The 26,843-nt window shown below is 51.3% G+C and overlaps 1 protein-coding gene across 1 annotated transcript; it reads right to left on the bottom strand.

The window, feature by feature from the left end:
• Positions 1 to 13,299: 13,299 nt before the first annotated feature.
• Positions 13,300 to 20,212, bottom strand: PRDM13 (PR/SET domain 13). The gene is made up of 4 exons (XM_054280504.1): positions 20,072 to 20,212; positions 18,279 to 18,410; positions 18,060 to 18,180; positions 13,300 to 14,765 (listed from the first exon to the last, which is right to left on the bottom strand). Exons 1-4 carry the CDS (start codon positions 20,210 to 20,212, stop codon positions 13,300 to 13,302), a joined length of 1,860 nt encoding a protein of 619 aa, XP_054136479.1.
• Positions 20,213 to 26,843: the final 6,631 nt, after the last annotated feature.

The raw sequence follows: 26,843 nt of genomic DNA, 5'->3' as shown, positions 1-26,843 counted from the left end.
AGACTGGTGGTTTCTTGTTATCATTTAACAAAGCTGAGATTGTTGAGTCAGACATGCAGTATTGTAGTGCCTATGGCAACATTCACTCAGAATCCACTTATAATAAGAAACACAAAATTGAAAAAGTAGCTCTTAGAGGATCCTCATCTAGATTTCTAAAGGTTGCAGAACCAGAGCAGAAATTTTAAAGGGATTATAAATAATGGCACAGGGAATTGAAAAGGAAAAGCAGAGAAAATGTTACCCTGATAAGTCCATAAATTGCAAAAGCAGATAGCTGGTGAACAAATTAAGGCAGCACCTGATATAAAGATGAACGTCTGTGCGAATATGACTAAGTCAAGTTGAACACAAACAGATAAAAATGAGAATTTAACAAATGAAGAAGTCAAGAAATCCCTCCTTACTGTGGTAAAGTAAGATAAAATCTCAAAAAGATAACATTTCTGAGAGTTTTGGGAAATGGGGCACTTAGTCACTTGGTTGCAGACTGAAAATATAACAGATATTAAGTCCTGTTGGTCACTGCAGTGCTTTAACACCAACCAGAAATTAAATTCCAAGTAAGCCACACCCTTCCCTCGCCCCTTCTGGTAAGAGAGGTACAAAAGCAGAGACTATGGGTTGAGATAACAATTTACTGAAAGCAAAAAGCAATTAAATAAGGAACACACAGTAACAGCAGCAATATTAATGATGAAAGCATACAAAAGAGGTGTTATACCCATAGAAAGGTGTTCACCATCTCAACTTAGCTCCACATGGACGATGCTTTCCTTTCAGCACCACATCTGTAGCTGTGTCTCAGAAAAATGGGAGAGGATGGATGGAGGCAGAAAAGGATGGAGTCTGCAGGGCTGATGCTGACAGCTTTCCCACTGGAGAGAGCAAAGCAAAACATGACACACCTCCAGAACTGTTCTTAGCTCTTTTTCCCAAAACCATGCCCCCAGATGATGTGAATGGTACAGGGTAACAACTTAGCCACATCTATATGGCAGTAAGCTCTGCCCCCTCTCTGCAACCAGAAGAATCACTTTAATATTGCTGGCAGGTTGTTCATTTGAGTTGTCCCTGGAAATGCCTCCATGACTACACCATCCTCCTCTACCCACACTGCATGGCACTTTTGGAGGGTCTCAGTCGCATCTGTACTGTCTCAAACACATCTCACCGGTCCTGTGAGGTCTTACTGCACACTGGGCAAGTGTCCCTGTCCTGGGGACTCAGTAGCCATTGCCACACCATGTGCATCTTCACAGCCTCTATAGCAGACTTTATTACAGATTACTTTTTGTTATAAACCAGGGGCTAGGGAACAGGACCACTGGAAACAGTACAGATCAGCAGATCAGCAGCCTTTTCAGACCTCTCCCCACATGTTGAATTATTAATAAGATCTACAGAGCAGCAAAGATTGCTCTACAGAACCGGCTCGTCCCAACAGAGGAGGCTCCTGCAGGGATGAGGCACACTGTCACATCTCATGGTGTTCATTTGTCATCTCTCCAGCATGTGCCCCCAAGCCTGAGCTCCCTCTCCTCAGAGGAAGCCCGTGAGCCTGGCTCCACATCAGTAGTGCTCACTGTTACCCAGGGACATGGCCAAGGCTGGTGGGGAATCAGGGGCCTTCTCTGATTAGTGCATGTTTGGTTGAATCCTGAAGCTAAGGTCCTTCCCCAGGGCACTGATTCAAGGGACAAGACACATGTCAACACATACAACATATTTTATTCTTGCCAGAAACCCCTACTGCAGTCTGATAGCAAAATTCTTACTCAAAGAGATCATGGGCAGAGAGCAGGCCCTCTTAATACCTCCTTAATACCCCATGATTATCTAATTTATTTCATGGAGAGTGATCTGCCTCTTGGTGTCAAACACCCTGAGGTCGGTCACTTACAGACAGTCAGGCTTAGTCCACTGAGCTGAGGACAGGAGATGCAGGGAAACAGAGCAAGACCTGAAGATTTCTCTCAGAGGAAACAAATCCCACAAAAGCAAGATCTCTTCTTCTCAGCTGTTAAAACCTGAGGACTAATTGGCTAGGCAGACAGGAAAAAAAGCTGTTAGAGTGATCTCAGTCAAGCTACCCCATTACGCAAAACAAACACTGAAAAAAATAATTGTCCTCCAACTTTTCCCAGGAACTTTGCAATGTTTTTTCTACAAGAATCCACAAAGGAGAAAGAACATCTCTTATGGGGACAAGCAGGCATGGGGACAAGCAGGAATGGGCACAAAGCAAAGCTTGGAGCTACAGAAGGGCGGAACTGGAAATTATTCATTCAAGCATATTGTGCTCCATTATTGTGCACACTTAAGACATCTTCCTGAATGGGCTAATTTTGAAGACATCTGAAAAAAACAGAATTATAGCCAAAAAAGTTATGGCAAGTTATTTCATGTTTGCAATGAAATTCTTCTGGGTATATAACAATTTTGTAGAAACAAAGTTAAGATTGCTTAAACAGTGTTTAGAAACCTGAAGAGCCTACCCTAGAACAAAACACTTGACACTGATGCCATTGGACATTCTGAAGTGTTTCACAATAGAAAACGTAGAATGAGATCACCTGGCATGAAAAAAAAATGGCTTTAAAAACTATTTGGGAACAGATGGAAGGGGGAAAGTGCAAGTTGACTTTAGGTAAGTCTATGTGTTAGCCAAGCAAAGGACCCAAATTAATAAATCTTGCCTGTCAGGACTTAAAAGTTTGAGTCACCCAGTAACTCAAATGAAGACTACAAAGCAGTTTGACTTCTTCAAAAGAGCTAACTCCACTGAATAGCTAACTCAAACTTTTACTGAAGAGCTAAAACTTGAGTTAAATTCTAACTCAAGTTGAGAGTGCAAAAGCGCTAATTCTGCTGAGAGGGGCCTGAAGAAAGCTGTCAGTGATTTCTATTTAAGATTTCAGAAATCTTTCATGTATGACATCCAGGGTGTAATCATAAGGTGCTGTAACTCCTCAACAATATCTGCACCAACCAGCTTTAGCTCTGCACCATTACTGGTTGTTTTTCTCCTAAGTTTTTCTTCTCCTTTAGTCAGGTTCTGTGATACCTTCCCTGTTCTCAAAGGCCAACCAATCCCCTGACAAGAACTCGGTCAGGGTGTAAGATGATTTCCGTTGTTAACAATATAATATGGTCCAGCATGAGTATGCTGCACAGTTAAGCACTTTTTATTTACCAAGTAGAGTTGTTACTTACATGTAGTCCATTCTCAATATTCAGGCAAGTTTCATACAGAACACACATATTCTTTTATTATTTTTTGTTTTTATACTTTAATCTCCTTCAAAAGGGAAAACAAGATGCCTGTGGTCCCATAAAGCAACTTGCAAAATTCAAAAAATATATTTTTTTTTTTTATTACCAGGACAGAAATCAGAGGTGGGAAGTAGGAAAAGGGGTAAGTTTGAGCCAGACAAGGCAGGCAAGAAATGGGCCAGAAGATAGGGGGAAAAGACAGATGGGAAGTAATTTGTGCAAGACCTTGAAGCAAGGAGTCTGAACTGTATGTGGGAAGCTATAGTACAAGGAATTTTTTCCATAAACATTCAAACTGAGCCAATGATATTTAAAAGCCTTAATAAGATATGAATTTGAGCAACACTTTGTTTGTCTTTCTGAGAAAATTACTCAGGCAATCCAACACTCTGGACTATTTTCCATATTGTTTTCCCCATCTGTGGAGTCACTAAATAATTATGCCATTGTTGTGTTGAAGCCTCACTTATTAGGAATTACAGCAACATCTGGTTATACTGACACTAGCTCTAGTTTAGTGATGAAACTTCCTGCAGTTGCTTTAGTAACCACTTCTAGTGAAGGATAGATAGGATTAAACATTCTCTCACTCTTTTGGAAACTGCATTACTAATGCATTAATTTAGTAATAACAATTCTTCATACTTACCAATGTACTGACCTCAGAACCTGACTTCTGGGATGACATTTGAGAATGTCTTAGTGAATATGTACTAGATTTTCTCTGTGTTTGAGCAAGCTTTTATTCTCTGTTGAATTTCTAATCAGCACCTGAAGGATCCCAAAAGGGTATTTCTCCAGCCCAGGAAAGGTCTCTGGAAAGGCTGCAATGACATTGTCTCTTTCATCCTCAAGGTCTTGGATGAGGCAAATAAGCTCTAACTTTGCATATTTCTTGATCTATCACTTCCTAAAAGAGAAGTCAGGATCTAAGCTAACAGACTCTAACAAAGGTTCCCACTACCAAGGGACAAAACCACCTATTTTGCATACTGTTGCATCTGGAATATTCCAAAGAGCCCTGAAAACTTAGACACCAAATGTCCATTGTAATCCCTCAAGAGTGAGACACCAAGCTCCTTGAGTAATGCTTCAGCCAACAAATCCAATTATGCTGAGGTACAGGTGATGTGACTGGAGCTGACTGTGCTCTGACAGTGGCTCATGCTGGATGGGGGCAGGAGAGCACAGGGCAGAATCACATCAGAAGCCATGTGGCATTCTGTGCTTTGCGAGTTGTGCACTGACATCCTGCAGCTCTCTCACCTCTGGCAGCTTTAGGTGCCAGGCTGCAGGCAGGCACTCTAGGTGAGCCCAAAGACCTGTTGGGGGATAGATAGTCTAAGCGCAGGTGTAAACATGCACTCTTCTGTAGATGTTTGTCTTTTCAGCAGCATAGCTGTACCTGGTATGACTGAGTCCAGGAGTGCTAACACACAGACCTGGACTGGGAGCATTGCCAGGCTTTTGGGATGCTGCTGACACTACAAGCTCTAGTACAAAAGATAAATGAAGTTGGTCTAAACTACTATTACCTCTACCCTAACTATTCTTTACCTAGAAGGTGCCTTTTAGAGCTGACTGTAGTTCTGTCACTCAGTGGCTCGTTAGGTTCGACATCTTTCATAAGCACGATAGCAATTCTGAAAGTCTTGGAAGGGTGCAGAGGAGACATCAGGAAAAGCATGCACGCCACAGAAGACTGTGCCAAAACAAATGAGTTTATAAAGATCAGTTTGCTGTGTAGTCTATCTGAACATTGTACATGCCATGTCTTTCACCGTACATTCTTCAGACTATAAATAAATCAAATTGACACATATTCACAATCTAGCACCATCTGCTGCGGAAAGGAAGAAGGCATTTTAAAAGCAAAGGATCTGTTTGTTTTCTTACATGATACATCTCAATCAGTGAAATGTATTCCTTGTTTTATAAATGTGCAACTTGACCTTAAATACGACAAGCATTTTACAAGAATAATTTGAGGAAATCCTTCTAACTATGGATTCTCATTTGCTATTAGTTTCTGCACCACATTAAAATTCCTTTATTTCCAAAACGTTAAGCTGAGAGCAAGAAGCAGGAAGGTCTCATCTGAAGTGGGGCGAATCAGACCTTTATGGAAGAGATATAATCAGATATAATCAGAGATAAGGGTTATGGTTTTAATGTAAATTCTTCTCATTTAAGATAAATATTGAATGTAATATTTGAGACAAAAAATTGTCTGCATCATTGTGAAGGGTTTTATTTTGATAATTATATTTTTCAACTATTTTATATATCCCCTTAAAACAGGTTTGGGGTTTTTTCATTAGCTATAACAAAAGCATGAGATATTACAACAAATTTCATCTAGGAACAAAAGTTATGCATTCATATAACTCCTTCCTATTTATTCCTTTATTAAAAAAAAATATGTATCCTTCTGAAATTCTAAGGTTCTCTACCTATTTTTAAATGTTTTGGAAGATCATGGCAAAGCATAGAGACCTATAAAGGCTACCTCAGGAAATTAAGGTTAAGCAACTTTGTTGCCCCACATGAAACTAAAATTAACTGATTCAGGAATTTAACTGTCATTCATTTCTTCAATAATTAAGCTGCATTTTTTGATATTAGCATACAATGTTACAGAACCACTGAAGTAATTTAATATAACAAACTTGTTTACAATTCAGATCTCTTAGACTAAAGCAGTGAAAAAATTATTTGCTTCCTCCCTCTGCTTTGTCCAAAAGGCATCATTCTTAGCTAGCTGCCTGTCAGCAACACAAAACAAAGTGATGTTAAATTAAGTTTCTGCTTTATAAACAGAAAGGGAAAAAAAAAAACCACAAAATTTCAGTGTGTTGTTGCAGTGAATTCTGGCCTGTGCAAAGCTGAAGCAGCTTTCCTTATGGGCACTGACAAAGACAACTGTCACTGTGAGCCACAGGCACTGTGAGCTGCAACCAGAATCCTGCCTCAACTCACACCAGAGGCTGAAGGTCCCCATAGTTCCTTGTTTCCATCAGTTTTGCTTGTTTCCACAAGGAGGGAGGGGCTCTCTGGAGAAATAACAAGCACAAACTGGAGGCCAACCATCAGCCATGCAGCTACTCCGACACAATTCTAAATTGTTGCTTAGCTGCAAACGTGCATTCCCAACAGGACTCTCTAGCCCATGCTGCTGCTAGCAGGATCTTTGGTGGAGCACCTCTGAAAACCCCAGTGTTCAGCCTCTCTGATTTTTCAAGAAGTATACTAAAAAAGTACACGGTCTGCTTTTTTGGTTATTTGTTTTGGTGAGCTACTGCATAGCTTAGACTACTGAAAAACAGGTAAGTGCAAGAAAAAACAGTGCACAGAAAAACAGGACTGAGAGCTGAAACATATTTTTAGTCCTCCAATTTTCTGAGTAGAGCAAATAAAAATTGTTCATGCTGTAAGAACCAGTTATATGCTCCAAAGCTAAAATACAAGCCTCTGCTGCTCTGACTCACCAGCAGGTTTTAAAAACTACAAAGGAGTATAAGGACTTCACCTCTTCCCAATCTTCCTAAAGTTCTCTCATTGCAGCTGCTTAGCCATCAGCAATGAAACTGAACTGATGCAAGCAGCAGAACAGTGATGAACGTTTCCTTGGCACTCTGAACCTCACTTTACTGATGATGTCTTTTTAAATCACACTTACTCCATTTCAGATCAGGACTTCAAATTACCTGCTGCTAAATCACTGTCACTGGAAGCAAGCAGTCTACAATTTCTAAAAAAGAATATAAATATAAGCCCTTTCATTACCCTTGAAACAGGATAATGCATTCCAAACAGAACAGATTAAAAAATCAAAACTTAAACATCAAAAAGCCACACACATATGCAAATCTACATAAAAATGTAGAATTTTCTACATAAAAAGGTAGAATTTTATGAATTTTGCTCATAGCTTTCCATAACATTTCAGAATTTCAGCTCTGAACATAGATTAATATAGACCTCAGATCTAGCGACCTGTTTCCTCAGCTACAGATTTTTTTCAGTTGTTAAGAAACTTTCTCCTGATTCTTGTAAAATACAAGTTTATAGCATTACATATGCTGTAGGGAATCTTTTCTCATTGGATTGACTTTGAATATACCTGAAAGCATTTTTGTTGCTTGTAGATTTTATCTGTTATGGTCCAATGAACTGCAGTGAGCTTGAACATGACCTTGACATGCTGAACTTTACCTTCAGGTGAAAATTCAGAAAGTAACTGCTCACAGTCAAGTGCAGAATTGCTCTTTTCAGACAGAATTCTTGATCTACACCATTCCCTGACCTGAAGCCAAGTGCAGTTAGCTTTTCTCCCATCCTCACGTCTCCCTGGCACATAGGAAATAGAAATCCAAGCCTTGCTGCTCACTTCCTCAGATGCAGGTGTGGGGATTCTTTTCTATACTGAAAGTACAGCTTAAAAACACAGTGGCCATTTCAAAATGTACTTCTAAGCACATAACTTCTAGTGAAAAAAAAATATTCCCTAGAAATATCTTCAGCATGAATGTACCCAAACAAACTCATAGGTTCTTCTGGATCAAAAAATCCTTTATTTGCAACACCAGAGTTGCAGCTGTAGAAAAGGACCCTTAAGAACACACATGTTTTCATACCTAAGCTGAGCTTTCTGATTAAATCAGGTGTGTGGGTTTAAAATATGAGTTTAAAACAAAAATCGTTGAAACTATATTCCTCTAAGTGTATAGAGCCATTTCCTTGTTTAAAGTGATCAAGAACTCCCTGAGTTTTGTACTAGCAACCAGTTCAAAATCTAAACTCACTTGCATTACTGCAGACTACATCTATCTCACTTACATGTCCAAGAGCCTGGCAGATTTTAAATCAGTCCCACTAACTTCACTGGGAGAGCAGGTGTTCAACACCTTTGCAAAATCAGATAATTTTAGGGGTTGTTTAAAGCTGTAAACTCAAGGCTGTGTTCAAACCCATTTAGCAAGTTTAGAAGAGCAAGACCTAGATCCCTGGTCTGTGAGACCCTGCCCTACAGCTTGATCATTCAGGGCACCATTCATCTCCCATGTGCATCCTCAGAAAATGGATACAACAGTAATTACAGCATTAACTAGTAAGATACATGACAGAGCTTTGTGCCAAAACCAAGTTTGCTTGAAAACCAAAATTGCTTTCAAGATCCTTACAACCTACTTCTTGGCAATTCTATGCACCCCCTTCCAGACACATCCAGATTTCTTGATGGTGATTCTAAGAAGAAGCTAATACAGGGCAAGTCAATAATCATCAAAACTACTTCCCAAATTTAAAAAATGGGATGCTGAAATCAATTGCTTTTGCAATAGCTGAGATCAAGTGTGAATTTTTGGAAACTGAAAGACCAGTTTGCAAAATGCCTAGACTAGTTTCTAATAATGTCCAAAAGCCATCTCAATTTATTTATTCTTCTTGGCTCTTGACTTCCAACCAGCAAATAATGTTCCATTCTTCACTCACAAAATGCACCCTTCATTATTCCCTGTTCAACTTGATTCAAAAAACCTGAGTCCTCCCATAGAAAATAAAACAGAGAAATCTTGTCATTTAATGTCTATGGCCCTTGACAAGCATCTCACTGAGTAATATTTTAAAGGAGTTAATCCTTCTTCAGTCTTAGCACCATTCTTTTTGCCTACACTTTCCATTTTTTCATGCAAATGTGGTTGATTATTTTCTCCTTTATTATAAAAATGGAGAGGACATACCAGTTTTACTGCAGCTATCAATAATTACAAATTCAGAAGGTAAAAACTGAGGGTTTGGAGTTTTTTCCTAGCTTCAAATGGCAGCCAGCCAGAAGCAATGGTAAGTGGACCTAGAGATGCTAAGAACACAAAATCCAGCGGGTATCGTGCCCAGGCTGGCTGGCACCAGCTTCGCACCGACCCTGCGACCTGAACTTTTCTCACCACCCTCCAGACCCAAATTTGCCCGCAGGGAAACCCAAGGACGCGGGAACCGCCATAGCCGGCACATGACTCAATGGGCCCAGGAGCTGCAACCGGCCCGGCCGCAGGCCCACGAGCCCCCGGGGGGCGCTTCCCGCAGCCGCGGGGAGATCCCGACCCTTCCCGCAGCCACGGGGCGATCCCAACCCCTCCGGCAGCCGCTCCCGACCCTTTCCGCAGCCGGGTGCCGCTCCCGACCCCTCCGGCAGCCGCCCCCGACCCTTCCCGCAGCCGGGTGCCACTCCCGACCCTTCCCGCAGCCGCTCCCGACGCGGCGCCCACACCGCCCTCAGCGCCGCCGCCGCGGTGTGGGGCCGCGCCGCGCGGACCGGCCAATAGGAGCGCGGGCCGCCGCGGAGCTCAGCCAATCAGCGCCCGCGTTGGCAGCGCGGGTCGGGGCTGCGGGAGGGAGCGGCAGCGAAGGAAGCGGCGGCGGCCGGGACCCTCAGCCCGCCCCAGAGGAGCGGGAGAGCATCGGGAGCCGGAGATCTGCCCCCGCCGATCCACGAGCTCCATCCCGAGGAGCGAGGGGCCCGCCGGAACCCCGGGGCTGCGGCTGCTGACCCGCCTGAAACACTGCTTTCCCTGGCGCTGCTTGCGCCCCGGGCTTCCAGGTCACTGAGGTTTCGGGAGAACGTTGCCGCCTCATCCCTGACCTGACAGGGACAATGAAACAAAATAAATCACAATTGAATAAAATAACTCAAAATTTGGTCAAATTTAGTTTTAAAAATGTAACGGGGGAATTAACAATCACGCCAAGCAGGCAGCGCTCCTCACGAGGGGCAGTCGTACCGGGTCGGAGGCCGCTCGGGGCGGCGGGAGCTCCGGCGGCCCCTGCACCCCGAGCCCTGCACCCCGAGCCCCTGCACCCCGAGCCCTGCACACCGAGCCCTGCACCCCGGCCCCTGCACACTGGGCCCTGCACCCCGAACCCTGCACCCCGAGCCCCTGCACCCCGAGCCCTGCACACCGAGCCCTGCACACCGGGCCCTTCACCCCGAGCCCCTGCACCCCGAGCCCTGCACCCCGAGCCCCTGCACCCCGAGCCCTGCACACCGAGCCCTGCACCCCGAGCCCCTGCACCCCGAGCCCTGCACACCGAGCCCTGCACACCGGGCCCTTCACCCCGAGCCCCTGCACCCCGAGCCCTGCACCCCGAGCCCCTGCACCCCGAGCCCTGCACCCCGAGCCCTGCACACCGAGCCCTGCACCCCGGCCCCTGCACCCCGAGCCCTGCACACCGGGACCCTGCACACCGGGCCCTGCACCCCGGAACCCTGCACCCCGAGCCCTGCACACCGGGCCCTGCACCCCGAGCCCCTGCACCCCGGGCCGTGCACCCCGGGCCCCTGCACACCGGGCCGTGCACCCCGGGCCCCTGCACCCCGGGCCGTGCACCAGGGCTCGCCGGAGGGTGCTGCTCCGCTAGGAACCTCGCAGGAATGGGGCCCTAATCGTGAGTGGGGCATAATATCTCCGCGTGTCTCTGCCTGTACTTTGTATTTCGATTTAGCCGCTGCATAGCAATCAAAAAAAAAAAAAACCAACACAGACAAACCATATACTGTTTCTTCTTTTTTCCTTTTTTTTTTTCCTCGGCTTTGGTTATTTGAGGTTGGTTAGATTTAGTTCAGTTTTGGGGTTTTTTCTTAACGCTAATACTGAGTATTATATATACCGACCATTAATTCCCACAAATTGACTAATTGACTCTCTGGAGTACCTTTTTTTTTTTTTTTTTTTATGAGGATGGCCCAAATAATACGATTTGATGGAACACTTCCATTAAAACTCCTTGTTTAAAATTATCAAGTACTCCCTGAGTTTTTTACTATCAACCAGTTCAAAATCTAAACTCACTTGCATTACTGCTGACTACATCCACAGACTCTACAGACATGAAGATATTTCCCGTATCACAGTTGAATTATTATACCCTTTCCACGACCTCACAGCACACATGGTGCATCCCTCCCCGACAGCAGTTCCACGATGGGTGCCTTCCTTTGGGAAAGCAGCAGACAAATGTATTGAAATAAAGAACAGGCAGGTTCTGCTGACGGTGCTATGAATAACAACAGGATTTCCAACTCCGCCAAGAGATTAAAAAGATCCCCCTATTTGCAGGAAAGAGGTTTCCATTTATTTTCGTGTCAGAAAGACAATTTCTGTCTTGGGGTAAAATGAATGGAATAAGTGGGTGCACAAGCCCAAATAAGGGGGGCGGGGCGGGGGGAGGGGGACAAAAAGAAAAAAAAAAGGAATAAAAAAAGCCGACAAACAAACAACGCTACAGCCTCAAACCTTTGAAGGAAATTCAAGACTGGCATTTGAATTCCCACTTCCTATTGCTGTCAAGCGCGGTATAGCCTTAAGTGAGCAAACGAAGGATCAGTTTCGTGTCTGAAATTCTTGCAGATACTGAAAGTAATTCGTTTGTATTTTACATTGCGTCGCCTACACCCTGGACTGAAACAGGGCTCGATCCTCACAGTCTTCTAAGTGTATCGAGCAGTCAAAGAGATTTACCCTCTGCTTCAGGGTTGTGAGCTACGCCGAACCAAAACGCGGGGCTCCCTCCTGACTCCGCCTGCCCGCGGGCACATGGAGAGACGCAGCTCGGACCTGAGCGGGCAGACCCCCACAGCTGGCGGGTCACAGCTGGCGGGTCACAGCTGGCGGGTCACTGTCGGCAGCGCTGCATCTTTTTGCCTGGTGAGTTGGAGGAGCTGCCAGGGGAAACAGAATTTTCTGACAGTCTTTTCTTTTTTTTTTTTTTAAGTTGAACTCGTTTCAGGTTTTTCATACCAAAGAATAAGAAGGTTTTTCCCTCAAATAAAAGTAACGATTCTAAAGAAGTGTGTTTGCAAAAGTGGCACGTTTGACCGAGTGCAAACGGATAAAAACAGCCTAATAATGTCCAACCTCTAACAGCTCTGCCTTCGCCCTGTGCAAAACGAAAAAAAAAAATTAAAAAATCCTAGGCATAAAGAAGAACAGATTGGACATGGGACTTTTGCCCTTTGGTTTTGCTAAGTGAGAGAAGGAAAATGCTCAGGCGACATATTCAGAGGCAAATTGTTTAGAGCTTGACCCAAAGACGCTGTATATAGATGGGTCTGAGCTACCAATCATCAGAAGCACTGCGAAGAAACACGAGATCCTGCTGACAGCACCTCAGCGAACAACTAGGCAAACAGTAGTTTGTCAGTAACTTTATTTCTTTTTTTAAAAAATCGCATGACAAACTGGAACCAAGACCAAAATACTGTATCCACTGTACATCGTTCATTAGAAAACAAACATACACCACATTTGTATTCTACCAAACAGAGAGTGTATTTCCTTTAAAATTATATAGTGCGTGCTTTTAGAGTCATGCTTTTCAATATTTATTTTACATTTGTTACTCAAATATTATCTGCTATAAATAATTGCAACTTGATCAAATGGTGCACCTGTTATGCGAACCTCTTCCATGCTGCAAGAGTGGCGTTTTGTTGACTGTTTTTATTTTCTGTCTTTCCAAAAAGCTGTTGGTATTGCTTTATTAGGACCCGAGCAAGCACAGGTGAGGTGTCAAATAAAGTGTACAGGTGCCAGAGGCGCTTGCAGACCCGGGTCTGCTGCTGAGCCCCAAGGCTCAGACCGCTGGAGCAAGTGATGGGACAGCGCATAGAAAAAAAATCGTTTCCAAAAGGCACAATTTTCTCGACACAAAGGTACAATAAAAATATATGGCCACTGAAATGCAGGCTCCTATGGGGATGCGGTGCCTGCCCAGCGGGATCCCGGGCCCGCCAGGGTTTCTCCCTCCCGCCCCTGTGGCGGCACCGCAGCTGCAGAGCCGGGGGCGACGCCGTGGAGGGACCCCGGGGACGCCCGCGCACCCCTGCCCGCCCCGGCGGCGGCTCTGCCCGCCAGCCCGCGCTCCTCCGCGGCGCGGCCCCGCGTGGGACCGCCCCGGGAGCGCGGAGTAGTGCGAGGGGGGCAGCAGCGCTGCCCTCACCCCGCCCCGCCCCGGCCGCCTCCCGCATCACTGCTCGCGGTGCCGGCTGCCGCTCTCCGCGTCGCTCTGGTCGTCGGTGAAGCAGACATCCACATCGCTCTCGTTATCAGTCTTTTGCTCCTGCTCGGGCTGCGCATAGCCAGAGTCACTCTTGTCCTCGGCCGCCTTGCCGAGGCTCTGCCCCGGGTGCCGGGATTTGACGTGCCTCTCCAGGTCGCGGCGTCGCACCAGCACCTTGCCGCAGTACTCGCAGCGGTAGGGCGTGTTGCCCTCGGCGTGCAGGCGGATGTGTTTGTTGAGGTTGCTGGGGTCCCCGAAGGGCCGCAGGCAGACCTTGCACTTGAGTGGCTTGTAGCCGGTGTGAGTCCGCATGTGGATCTTCAGCCCGTACTTGCGGGAGTACAGCTTCCCGCAGTACAGGCACAGGTGCCCGGTCTTGGGCTTCCCTCCGGCCGCCCCGGCCGCGCCCGCCGGCAGCGTCTCCAGCCTCCCCCGGCCTTTCTCGGCCGCCAGCTCGGAGAGCTGCTGCGTGTGCATGGCGATCTCCCGGTCGATGCTGGCCAGCGAGCCCAGCTCTGCGGCGTGCAGACCCGCCGCCGGCCCCGCGAAGTACGACACCGACTCGGGGTACTTCAGGAGGCCGCCGAGGTGCAGCTTCAGCGGGTAGTAGGGCGCGGCCCCGTAGAGCAGCTCCCCGTTGTAGACGGTGAGCGGCATCACCGGCAGCCCGCACTCCCCCGCGTACGCCTTCAGCCCCTCGAAGGGCGGCAGCGCGAAGCGCTCCAGGGCCCCGCCGGGCAGCGGTGGGTAGCGAGCGGGCGGCAGCGCGGCCGCGGGCAGCCCCCGCTCCACCTGCCGGAAGGCCGAGGCCTCCTCCAGCGGCGACAGCAGCGGGAAGGCGCGCAGCCCGCCGCCGCAAGCCAGCCCCGCCGCCGCCGCCTGCGGGGCGGCCTCGCCCGGCAGCGCTCCGCACTTCGGCGGCGCCTCGGCGGCGGCGCGTCCCGCCTTCAGTCCCCCCAGCAGTTTGGAGAAGCCGAGGGCGGCGGCGCCCCGCGCCTCTTCCCGCAGCGACCCGGCGGGGCGGAAGGCCGAGCGCGCCCCGGGGCACAGCGCCAGCCCGTTGCCGCCCGCCGGCCCCAGCAGCGGCCCCGGCCCGCGGGCGGCCCCCACGCTCATGTCCAGGGCGCGCTCCTGCTCCTCCTTGCCCGCCGCCCGCTTGGGCAGCGCCGCCTTGGCGAGCGGCGGGGAGGCGACGACGGCCTCCCGCTTGACGGGCTCCCGAGGGCCGCAGCCGGGCGGCGGGTGGCCGCGCAGCGAGGCGGCCGGCAGCTCCTTGGGGGGCAGGCCGAAGGCGCTGGCAGCGGGCCGGCCGTGGTCGTGATGGAGGAAGGGCCGGCCGTGGCTCAGAGCGCAGTGGAAGTGGACGTGGGCCTTGAGACTGTTGGGGTATTTGAAGGTCCTCCAGCAGTACCAGCAGATGTACCTCTCCTCCCCTGCGGAGACAAGCGGAGGGACCCGTCAGCGGCGGCCGCCCATCCCCGCGCCTCCCCGCGCTCCCTCCGCCTCGTCCCGCCCCCGCCATGCTGCGCCGCGGAGCGGAGCGGGCGCTGCGCGGTCCGGGCTGAGCTCCCGCGAGCGGGGCGCCGTAGGGCCGGGGGGAGCAGCTGCTGCCGCGAGTCGTCTGTCGGAGGGCCCATCTGTTGGCGTTTGCAGAGGAGGTAGCGTATGTCAGGGAGTCGGCTGCACCGAACAAAGGCCAATCTAATGATCGTGAGCCCCTCATTACGCGGCGAGACAATATCCGATATGTATGGGCCATATGTAATCGTTCCCTTTCAGAGGACAATGCCCTTTGTACCCCGTCCCATTTCGACTTCTCTCAAGCGGAACAGACCTCGGTGGCCACGGCTGTGGTGGCTGCCCGACACTGCAGAGGCTCAGACTCCCCTTTCCCCCTCCTGGCCTGGCTTGCAAGGAGGGCACTCCCAAGGAGGAGCATCTCCCCAGCCCCGACGGTGAAACGCCGCCTCTGTAGCCACCTGCCTAGTAATCTTTTCTTTCCTTCCTTCCTTCCTTCCTTCCTTCCTTCCTTCCTTCCTTCCTTCCTTCCTTCCTTCCTTCCTTCCTTCCTTCCTTCCTTCCTTCCCCCACTTTCCCCTTTCCTTTTCTCTTCCCCTCCTCATTCTCTCCCCTCTTTTCTTCTCTTTCTGTCTGTTTGTACCCATCTTTCTCTCTCTCGTTTCTCCCAGTCACCATACTATGCTGATAAGCCCCTGAATTTCCCTTTCGGCTCTCGCCCACCCTGACCGTCCCCAGCTGACCCTCACCCCTCAGTTTCATACGCCTAAGGTGATCCCAAGCGCCGCATGAAAATGAGAGCCCGCTCCAGGCCTGGGGCAGCTCCTCAAGTTTCAGGGAATCCCGTGGGGGAGGACACGGGTGAGACCTTGCGTCGTGCCCCTCGTCTGTCGGGGCACCCGGGGAGGGCGGGTCGCCGGGGTGGCTGCGATGGCCGTGACCAGCCTCCCTGTCACCGGCTTCTGACAGGGATCAGTCGATGTCCGCTGCGGGTGGAAAACGGAATCTTCGGTCTCCGCGGGAAACTCGTGTGCCAACTCGCGTGGAAGCATCACACGCTGTTGCGTGTATCTCTGTGTGTGAGCTCGCCTCCATGGGCAGCCTGTCCTCGCTAGCCGTGGGCAGCCTGTCCTCGCTAGCCGTGGAGAGGCAGCCCCGGGATCTGCAGCATTGTGAAGGCGTTGGGCGCTGTGTTTCGCCCCGTCGAGGAGAGGAAGAGACAGGACTGTGTCTGCCCGGGCTCCAGAGAGGCAGCAGCCCCGGGAGGAGGAACCACGGCGGCAATCCCACTGCCGTGCACGGGAAAAGGGGTAAAGGAGCGGCACGGATGGAGAGGAATACGGCCACGGCCCGCCACGGACACCCCTCCGCTATCTTCGTTTGTCTGTGCGGGTCTGTTCAGCGGTGCGGGTCGGCCCTGGTGTCCTCGGAGAAAGATGGTCGGGACCGGCTCCCGACCGCCACCGAGCCCGGCTCGGCGCTTCCCTGGCTCAGCTCCCGTTCAACAAGAAGGGCTCCAGGGAAAAGATTTAAAAAAAAAATAAAATTATCACACCTTCCCACCAAAACCCACTTCTTTCTCACCACGGTGACCCAAATTAAAGGAGTCAAACACAGAAGAATTCAAAATTTTGATTTGGTTAGGTTTTTTTCGTTTTGTGCTTTAAAAAAAAAAAAAAATTCTCCGAGTTTCTTCCGTTGTCATTTTTCGGTTGGTGGGGGTTTGGGAGTTTAGTTTGACTTTTCGGCTTTTTTTTCAGCATGTGATCATTAAAAGAAGAGCACTTCAGCATGCTGATACACTTTTTCTGAGTCTGTATTAATCAGTCTGGAAACTGTGGGACGGAAGACACAGCAGATCCGTAGGGTCACTTTGCAAATCAGCCTTGTTTCGACGGGGCGAGGAAGACGCCGCACACTGGGAGCCTCTTGCAGACCTGATTTCTCTTCATTTTTCCCCCGAGTAGCACTGGTACCTATCCGCAGCAAGGGCTGCTGGAGAAGAGTGGGGCTCAACACAGCCGCGAGTCCTCCTTGCTACCGAACCTTCGTGAGGCTTTTCCAGGGGACGATTCTCGGCAGATCCATGGCCTCACTGCACTTCGACGTGGCGGGGACAGAAATGTGACCAAGAGTTTCTTTTCCGGGTGTAGTTTTGGTACAAGGAGGGATTTGGGCTCTTGCGCGATGTGATACAATAGCCAGAGCCTGGCCTTCCCGCAGCCGTCCCTTGGGACCGGACCCTGCTCACCTTGCGGAGCGGCCAGCGTGACAGGGAGGGGACAGCTCCTGCCCGGACCGTGCGCTCGCTCCCTTCCCGGCTGAAGGACACTGCCCAGCTGAAGGATCTTCAAGCAGGAGCGGCTGGGGTTCCCCCATCCCCCGCGGAGCGGGCTCAGCCCGAGGGGAGCGCCCACCGGCAGCGGCCGCCACCGACGGCCCAGGGAGCGCCCGGGCCCGGGAGCAGCGGAAGGGGGGGGCCGCCGACAGAGAAACCCGACAAGTGAACGCTGAAGTGTTCCGTCTTTCTTTCCCTGGTCTTTTTTTTTTTTTTAATGCGATGCCACCTTATCATTTTGTTAACACCGGTGTAACTCCAGCTAAGAATAGGTTTGCGGATTGAAGCAAGCCGTCCCAGACCGGTGTCTTCCGCTTCCCAACATCTTTGCACATACTGACCTCAGGGTGATTTGAGGCCGACTTAACCTTTTTCCTAATATGTTCTAATTTACAGGGATTGCCCAGCACTGCCCAGTTTTGACTTTACTACGTGAATCTACCCGCAAGAGAACCCGCAAAGAGTCTCTGAAACTCTGAGAACGGAAGGTAAACCCGATGTTTTAGGAACAGCATCGGGTGAGCTGAGCTGAGCCAGTTTGCTGCCTCGCATACCAACTATAGCGATGTTTCACAGAAACCCCATTTGCCTATCAAAGAATCATTAAATCGGCCCGATGACGGAACAACTCGACGCACGGGGGCCTTTCTATACGCTACCGAGTTAATAGATCACCCTTTAAATGTAAGCAGATGGAGCCTTAGTTTAAAGGGTGGTGGGTTAAATTCACGGCAGCTGTACTGGCATTTATTTTTCCGAGGGCCCACGTTTGCCTACCGCAGTTTGAGATCCCGTCAAAGGTGTCAGCTAAAGAGGGTTTGTTTTGTTTCATTTAATTTGGTTGTTCTGAAATGAGTGCCCGCATCTGTACCTTTCTCGTCGTGCGTCGGCGTGGCCGTGACGGGGATGTCAAACCACTGCGCCAGAGGGTTGGAGTACCAGACGGTGAGCTCCTCTCCCGGCTGGACATCTCGCAGCGCCCGGTAGAAAATCTGGAAAGGGAAGAAAGGAAACTTCTTCAGGAGGCTTGAGAGAGGAGGCAGGTGGCGGAGAGAGGTGCCCTGCCAGCCCGGAGCCGCGAGTGGGGTACCTGTCCTCCTGGCAGATCCGCAACAGCCTCCAGCGTCTGCTCTTGGGAGTTTCGGGCGGCTCGGATTAACCCTATCCATTCCAGAGCCGAGCTCCCTGCTTCATCCACCAATTCGCCTCTGACCATCCGCACCTGGAAAACAGGCGGCACTGCTGTCATTTTCACGTGAAATGAAACACAAAAAGAGCAAAAAGCTTACCCGTCCCCCTGCCTGCCTGCCCGCTCTGCCTGGCCCGTCGAGCTGCTTCCCCGCACCAGGCAGGGGGCTGAGCATCGCAGCTGAAAGCAGCGGCGAGAGCATCTCCTTTTGCCCCTGTTTAACGCTTCCATCCTCACCCACCTTTGGGTAGGACGTTCCCCGGCTCGCAGGTGCCTTGGGAGAGATGCGGCTGCCCTAGCGGGGGCTGCAGCTCTGCAGCGTAAGGATGGAAGAACCCGTGCCCGGAGAGGGAAAACGGGATTTTCCCCTTGGGTAGCATTGATCCAAACGCACCTTGTCCAGTTGCAGCTGATACATTTCGCTTAAAGCTATATTAAATACCCAGGTACGATTTTAATTTTCTTTTTCTTTTTGTATCTAAGTCCGTGCAAAAGCATTGCGACATGCAGGACTTGTCGGGAGATGGGGAGGGGGAAAGGGGGGAAGATTCTGCTTGGCTACAAAGTCCCTGTAGCCCCATACTTCATAATCTGCTTGCCCATACAAAGAGAAAATGAAGTGCCCATTCCCTGAATGACCGTGCAATAAAAGTCATCGGAACAAAGCAGTCTAAAGCGAGAAACCAAGGGAGCCAGATGAGAAATAAATTTGAGTGGGCTGGCAGAGCGTTTAAAAACAATTAAAGTGCATTAAAAATCAGAGCGGAACGCGTGAGCCGCGGCTGCCCGGGGGGCGAAAGGAGGGGTCTCATCCGCAGCCCCTGAAGAGCCTGATGGACGGGGCGAGAGCCCTTGGCCGCCGCCTGCTCGCTCCTTCTCTCGGGCACGGGCTGAGCCCGGAGCCGTGTGCCCGGCTGTGCCATCCCCGGGTGATTGCGGCTCCGGGGCAGGAGAACCCCCGAGGCTCTGCGGGAAGGCCGAGCTGCCCTGGGCTGCCCCCACACCTGCGACCCGCACCCGGCGCCGTCTCCGGGGCAGCCCCGGTCCGTCCTCTCGCCCCACGCTCCCTTCAGGTCCAAGCCAAAGGACTCGCGGCCGGGAAGAGGGATTGGGGTGCACGACCCCGAGCCAAAGGCAGAAATAAATCGGTGCATTTGCCCTGCCCTGCTCCTTCCCGGGCCAAACCGGGGGCTGTGACAGCCTCGTGCCCTCGCCTCGCCGGGGCTCCCGGAGCGGGGAACCGGCCGTGGCACGTCCCGGCTCGGCCAGGGAAAGGGGCAAAGCCCCAGCGAGCGGAGCCCCGGGGGGCGGGGGCTGGGTGCGGGACCAGGGCCCTCCGACAGCGGGCACGGAGCTCAGGCGACGCTTCCAGCACGTCTGTGTCCAAGGCGGGGGAGCGCCCACTCCTCCGGGAGAGCCCCCGTGTCCTCTGGCCTCGCCCCGGAATCGGCCGGGCTGGGGGCCCCGGAGCTGGGGAGGAGGCGGAGAGGGCACGAGCGGGCAGGCTCTCCTGGCAAAACGGGGAGACATCTCAGGACGTTCTGGAAATGCTTCCCTTTGCTTTCCTGGCTCTCTCTAAGAAGGAAGGATCGAAGAGAGACGGGGGAAGAGCAGCCTCTTCTCCCAAAGCCGGCTTCCCCCGAGTGAACGAATAATCAAAGTCCAGCGGTGCAGGAGCGACCGTAGGAAAATACCTTTTTTTTGGGTCCCGGCTCCTTGCGGTCTGACAGGTACTTGCCCAGTTTGAAGGTGCCCGGCACAGGACCCAGGCGCAGCCCGGCCGGGATGCAGCTCTCGGCGCTGACGCTGATGGCCGGAGCCCTGCTGCTTTGCATCGCTGCCGCTGGCTGCGAGCTCGGGAACCCCAAGTACTTAAGGGGGCCGGAGTGACAGCGGCGGGCGGCGGGAGGATGAGCACAGGCGTATCTCCGCCCGCAGAGTGACGCGGCGCTGCGAGGACGCCGGCTTTTCAACGGGAGCAGGAGGGGTACCCCTTGGCAGGGGGATGCTCTGGGGCGCAGAGTTCGGTGAGAGAGTTTGGCTCCTCGAGCAGCTGCGGAGTCCCATCCAAGAGGGTCACATGGAGCCTTTCCCTAACCCTCCTGCATAATCAGGCGGAGTGAATGGCTGGCAGACAATGGGCCAGGCGACCTTCCCATTCCTAAAAATCCAATTTGTCAAGGGCAAAGAAAAGGCGCTGGTGAATCAAAGGTCTGGAGGGACCATTAATCCTCAGCATGGGGTATTGTCCCCGAGACAGTTACGATATTTTAAGTGACAAATCCACTGTATAATTTCTCCATAAATTTTACTTCCTTTTATTGTTCCTCGACAAACCAGTTTTGGAAAATAAGTGACTATTTTAAGTCTACTTGGCTGAGCCTTTTGAGGTTTAATATACTTCAAAGATTTTTAATTCTCTTCCCTTGGCTTTATTGTAAAGGAGATTAAACAAAGAGATGGGGAATGTTTTGAGGACTTGTTAACTTCTATTGATTCCCGGCGTGTGCCATACAGAAATTGGGCAGGTACTTGATGGGAAAACACCAGAAAATACCTACACTTTTTTTTTTTTTTTAAGAACGACCATATTACCATTTCAGTGGTTTGGTTTCAGGCCAGTAATCTGTTTCAGAAGAGCTTTGATCCTTAAGGAGGATGAATAGCACTAAATATGAGCCGCCGTAGCCCCTGTAAAACACAAACCGCTGCACCTGCGAGCGCCGGGGAAGCTGTGTCTGTAGTTCGTGCGATTAAGAAATAGAGACAGGAGGAAATAGAGACATACAGCCACCAGGAAACAGGCAGGCACGGACAGCAGATAACACAGATATCTAGCAAACAATGTGCAGCTGGATTCCTCCTTTATTACATCCACAAGTTCCTTGCCATACGCTAAATCTCTTGCACCGAAACCGCTTTAGGAGGTGCTACCTGCAAAAAGCAACTGTAAATAAAGTCAGAACGAAGATATTTGAACAGTGTGCGCCTATGTCCCTCCTCCTCGCATAAATATTTTAATTAAGATACAACGAAGTGCTAGGATTAAGTCATCTTATAATTCAGGCTGGATAAATGTCCCAGGAATTTTACGGGAGCTGACAAGGAAAAGTGTGCGACTTTTTTCCTTGAGTGCATACAACAGTTCAGATGTGCCTGTCACACCAAGAGGGACACTAACAAATGCAATCTTTCACTTTTATACTCCCATCTAATTCTTGCTGGTTGGTTTTCTCTGCTCCATGCCTCATAACACCCTAAAAAGATTTCTAAACCCATCTCCTTTGGAGAAGTTGCAAAGTTGCACATGAGATTTTATCCACTGCTTTCGGAAACAATGGCAGAGATGGAGCCCCCCTTTTTTTTCTTCTTTTTTCTTTTTTTTTTTTTTTCCTTTTTGTTTTTTCCCCCGTGGCGTTTTTGTAATAGTCAGCCCTAATAAATTTCAAGAGGAAAGCCAAAAAGCTACGCTTAGAGGTACATCTGCCAACAGATGCCAGGTAACTGAGCGGGCTCTTCTCAAGTAACCCGCTTTCTGCAAGATAAGCCTTGGCACGTCGCTTTCGATGTGGTTGTGTGGGAGCTTTACTCTGGGTTTGTTCTCCGCCGTCACGAGTGGCATCGTGAGAGCAAAGGCCACGGGGATGCGCACGGGGAGCGGGAGCGATTTGAACCGGCGCCTCTCACCAGCTGGCGGCCGCAAAATTCTCCTTTCCTCTCTCCCTACCCTTCACCCTGCGCCGGAGAGCACTGAGAGCTCAGCCTGGCAAGGCACCGCGGCTGCTACGACGATATTTGCCCTGGCTGGCCCCGCTCGCTGCCAGCCCGCCCGGTGCCGCCGCCGCCTTCCCGGGGCACCGGGGCCGCTGCCGGGGCGAGCCCTGGAGTGCCAGCGCCGCTGCAGAGCGCCGGAGCTCGGGGCTCCCGAGGGCTGCTCGGGGCGGCCCGTCCCGCCCTGGGCGCTGCCCGCGGAGCTGCCCGGGACGGGCGGCACCGGGAAGGGACGGGGACAAGGACGGGACGGGCGCTGCCACCGCCCGCTCCGGGGGCTGCCGGCCGGCACCGAGTCCGCGCAGGCTGTGAGTGGATTTTCAGTGCTGGTCCGCATTGGTGAGCGCGGGAGATAAATGTGCCCCACCCCGCGCCTTCCCCCTGCAGCATCAGCGAGCATCGATCGCCTCTCTCCGGGGTGCAACGCCAGGGACTGTCCCGGCTGCGGGGATGGGCTCGTTCTCACTCCGGCAGCGCTGGGAAGAGGAGGGGGGAGAGGATGTGGGGAACTGAAGATGACCCCTTTGATCAGCGGCATGAATGGGGGGAAAAGGATAAACAAGAAGTTGAGAGCAATAAATTTAAGCCATGAACATGTCCCTGTAACCTCTGGCCTGGCCGCTCGAGGATGAGACCGGTTTGAAATTCCGCAGAGGTAGAGAGAGGGCCTTTAAGGCGACCAAGGTACCCTACTGCTCCGCCTCGGGAGCCGCTCCCTCCCAGCCTTAATGAGTCAAAAAGCGTGAACGACACGCGAACAATTTTATCAATAGGACCATGTAAAGGCCGACTGTGAGGAAAGTTATTTATTAATATAGCCGATTGTGGCTGGTTCCCATCCACTCAGAAAAGAAAAGCCCTTGCTCTGGAAGCATTCACACCAGTTCTCCAATTTTTATTCTGTCCTGTGGCTCAAAGTTGAAGTTCCCCAAGTGAAATAAATTGTCCACAAAAGAGGAAAGGAACCACATTTTCTTTTATTTTTCCTTCCCTAAAAAGCAAGGGTGAAACCGATCTAATGTGCCCACTGGAGCAAGATGCAGCATGAAAGGCCGGGTGTTAAAAGTAAAAGCAGCCTTTGGAGCAAATGGGATGGAAAATTAAATGAAATTAAATAGCTTGAACGACCGTATTGTCCCTTATTAAAAAGACACATTAATTACATGGTTTCAGCTTTATTCAAAGACAATGTTTAGACTCAATCAAAACATTCCACTATCGCTCTTTATATACTTAAACCGGGCTACTAGAGGCACCATTAAAGAGAGATCACTTTTGCCCAGAGATGCGATGAAAGTTATTTTCCTCGGCGGCCCTTATTTATGCCCACCGCTGAACTGCCGGTGCCCCTGAGTAACACTTTGGCACACTGTTCTCCCTGATTTAACAGGTTGCCCCATAATGAGGCATGAATGTTAAGGAACAACAGTCATCCAAAGAGGCACAGTTGCAGAGAGCAATGTCCCACCAGGGAGCTCCATTCAAACCATCAAACCGCTCCGGCACAGAGAAGGTTCAACACCACATTCAGACCAGCATGAATGCCTGTATACAGGGCCCGGCTCATTATGCCGCAGAGCATCGCAGCGGAGGCTGGAACTAAATGCTGCAAGTTCATTCAGCCGGCCATACTCCGGCGGGGCGGCCCAGCCGGCGGCTCCCGGGGTGACCTTTTTCCCAAATGGCTTTGCCCCGGCAGGGCTGCCCTTCCCGGGCCGCGGGACGGGACGGTCCGAGGCTCCCGGCCCTCCCGAGCGGGCCCGAGCTCCGCGGCAGGTGGATAGGGATGCAAGGCACGGGGCAGAGGGCAGGGAGGAGGCTTGCTGAGACCCTGAAACACGGAAATCCACTTTAAACCGAAGAGACCAATGTGCTCTGAACGTCTCTTTCTTTTCGCTTTTTTTCCTTCTCTTTTTCTTTCTTTTATTTTTAAATAAAATTTTTACACTTTTCTCTGTTTCTCTTTCCCCCCCTTTTCTCCATTTCTTTCTCCCCTTTTCTCTTTTTCTTCCCCTTTTCTCTTACTCCCCTTTTCTCTTCTTCTTTCCCTTTTCTCTTCTTCTTCCTCTTTGCCCTTCCCTTCCCTTCCCTTCCCTTCCCTTCCCTTCCCTTCCCTTCCCTTCCCTTCTGCTATTTCCGAGTACCTTTCCCTCGATCTCGCTCACCTTCTCTAGTTTCAGCCGCTCTTTCTCAAACCCCCTTCTCTCTACCACCCTTTCCTCTCCTCTCTCCCTTTCCCTCGCTTCCATTCCTCCCCCCTGACGCCGCCCGCAGCAGCCGCTGCCGCCCCGCCGGGCGCTGCCGGTGCCCGGTGCTCGGTGCTCGGTGCCCGGTGCCCTGTGCCCGGTGCTCGGTGCTCGGTGCCCGGTGCCCGGTGCCCTGTGCCAGGTGCTCAGTGCCCGGTGCCCGGTGCTCGGTGCTCGGTGCCCGGTGATCGGTACCCGGTGCCCGGTGCTCGGTGCCCGCTGTTCCATGCCCGGTGCCCTGTGCCCGGTGATCGGTACCCGGTGCTCGGTGCTCGGTGCCCGGTGCTCGGTGCCCGGTGATCGTACCCGGTGCCCTGTGCCCGGTGCTTGGTGCCCGGTGCTGCGGGCGGGCGGTGCCGACCGGCGGGGCCGAGCGGCCCCCAACCAGCTGTGCGGTGCAGACGAGATGCGGGTGGGATATTAAAGCAGCTTTTGAATAGTAATTCAGGTTCTATGGGAATCCGGGCAGATGACAGGAGCTCGATTTGGTATTCGTATTGTTAATCGCGAGCGTCAGCCCAGATCGGATCCAAACACGTTTTGTGCTCGTTAAAAATTCCAGTGTAGGGGCTGAGATTTTTTTTCTTTTTAGCCCAACTTCAATTGGAGGCGAAGCTTGCCGCATAAAGTATTCAAAGTCTGTCTAAAGTTGCCTTTTAACCGTACTCCCCTTCTCCCGCAACCCCCACCGTATCTCTTGGTTCTTTCGGTTGACATGGTGCAAATAAAAGTCAGTAAACTTGTTGCTGAATTGCAATGTTTCGGTGTACCTTATAAATTCATACCTTTTCTCCCTCGATCGCCTCAGAATGAGCCCCTGCCTCAATTCGATTTTCCTTGCTGTTGGGCACATTTAGGAGAAAGTCTATTTGTGAAGTTCATTTCTAGGCAAATGTATTCAAGAGCTGATTGGGATGAATAGGACCGTGTGTCAGCCGCCCCTAATTGGGATTAAAGCACTTCGGACCATATGCAGAGAGTGACAGAAATTCTCAGGTTTCATTGTGCTCAGACTTCCACCCGCCTGGACACTCCCCCTGGAAAAGGGGGATTTATAAAGATTTCAGGGAGAAACTGAGGAAATAAAGGAGACTCAGAAAATGACCAGTCTAATGTGTCACTGTGGGGCTGCCAGCGTGGCAACTGCCGGGGACAAGGACTGGCAGTGGTGGGCAGTGGCGAGAGCCCTGGCCCGGCTTTCCCTTCGGAGGGAAGGGCAGCAAGCCTCAGGTTTCTCGTGTCCAGCTTGCTTTCGGGTTTGGAAACACTGCGGGTTACACGGGAGTGAAAAACCCCATGAAAAATCTTCCTTGGGTGATTCTAGCCGAATGAACGGGCTCCCGGAGGGGAAGGGAGGCAGAGAGAGGAAATGCAAGTCTCAGGCAGACACCACTGCCTGCTCAGGCCAGGCTGACATCTGGGAAATGAGGTTTGTTTGGGATGCCGTCCTGCTGCAACAGGGATGGCCGAGGGCTGTACCCCCTGCTCGGGTCTGCCTGATCTAGTAGAATATCCCACGGCCCAGACTGGATGCTCTTTAAAGGCTCCTTCCAACCCAAACTACGCCGTCAGTCCGTGTTTTTAACCAAAGCTGCTTCACGTCCATAACCACCTATTGCCCTGCCTGTTCGTCTATCTGTCCGTCTGTATGTCAGCCGTGCACCGCAGAGCATCCTGCCAGTGCTGCGGACTCTGTGCCTGTGGGGCCACAGCGAGAGGCAACCTCAAAGCTCCGGCCTGGCCTCCACACTGTGACTGTCCCGTGGGTGAGGCCGTCGGGGGGCAGTAGCCCAAAACGTGGTGAGAAAATGAATAATTAGGTGAGGGATTTCTAAACTCTGCGGTCAGTTATCAGAAAGACGATGTTTAATCCCATCACAGACAGACAGAGAAGAGCCTGTACCGCTACTGGCCTTTGTTTGCAGAGGCTGCTCTGTGCCAATGATGACGGAGAGCTGGTTGGTGACCGCCTGCTGCTCTCACCCTCTCCACTCTCCCCTGCAAAGCAGCCATGGGCCCGACGGGGCGGGTTTGCCAAAACACCCGGCCGGAGGCACAGCCCGTGTGCCCGCAGAGGCGCCCAGCAGAGCTCGGCAACCCCGGGGCGGTACAGACACGACTGTATCTGCACAGTGATGCTGAGCTGGGTGTCCCCTCCGTTCCCCGGCGGGAAATGCCCTGGCGATACCTGTAGGCTTCTGCGTGGCGGTGGGAAAGGTCCTGCTCTCGCCACTGATCGCGCTGGTCTCTTATGCGGGCACCTTCCACACGCCGTGGGGCTGCCCGGGTGGCGAGGGGAAATGGGGAGTGTCCCCGAAGGCTGCTGGGCATGGTGCCCCGTTTCCAGCTTTGAACAGGGCTCGGTGTGCGACGTGCGAGGCTCGGCTGGCCTGGAAAGCAGCGCTGTGACTCTTAACACCAGATATTGCTGAAGTCTCAGATCGGAACT

Source organism: Melozone crissalis, unplaced genomic scaffold (genome assembly GCF_028551555.1).
Source record: "Melozone crissalis strain CALT ecotype California unplaced genomic scaffold, PUWL_Pcris_2 ptg000027l_1, whole genome shotgun sequence".
NCBI classification, from domain to species: domain Eukaryota; kingdom Metazoa; phylum Chordata; class Aves; order Passeriformes; family Passerellidae; genus Melozone; species Melozone crissalis.
This window is presented reverse-complemented; position numbering and strand designations above follow the sequence as displayed.

What these genes read in the sequence shown, in the direction of transcription:
- PRDM13 (XM_054280504.1), bottom strand. Translation starts at nt 20,212, where the DNA reads ATGCAAAGCAGCAGGGCTCCGGCCATCAGCGTCAGCGCCGAGAGCTGC. An exon ending in AGCCGGGACCCAAAAAAAAG is followed by an intron (nt 18,411 to 20,071) that starts GTATTTTCCTAC and finishes CCTGTTTTCCAG; the next exon opens with GTGCGGATGGTCAGAGGCGA. An exon ending in CGGATCTGCCAGGAGGACAG is followed by an intron (nt 18,181 to 18,278) that starts GTACCCCACTCG and finishes TTCCCTTTCCAG; the next exon opens with ATTTTCTACCGGGCGCTGCG.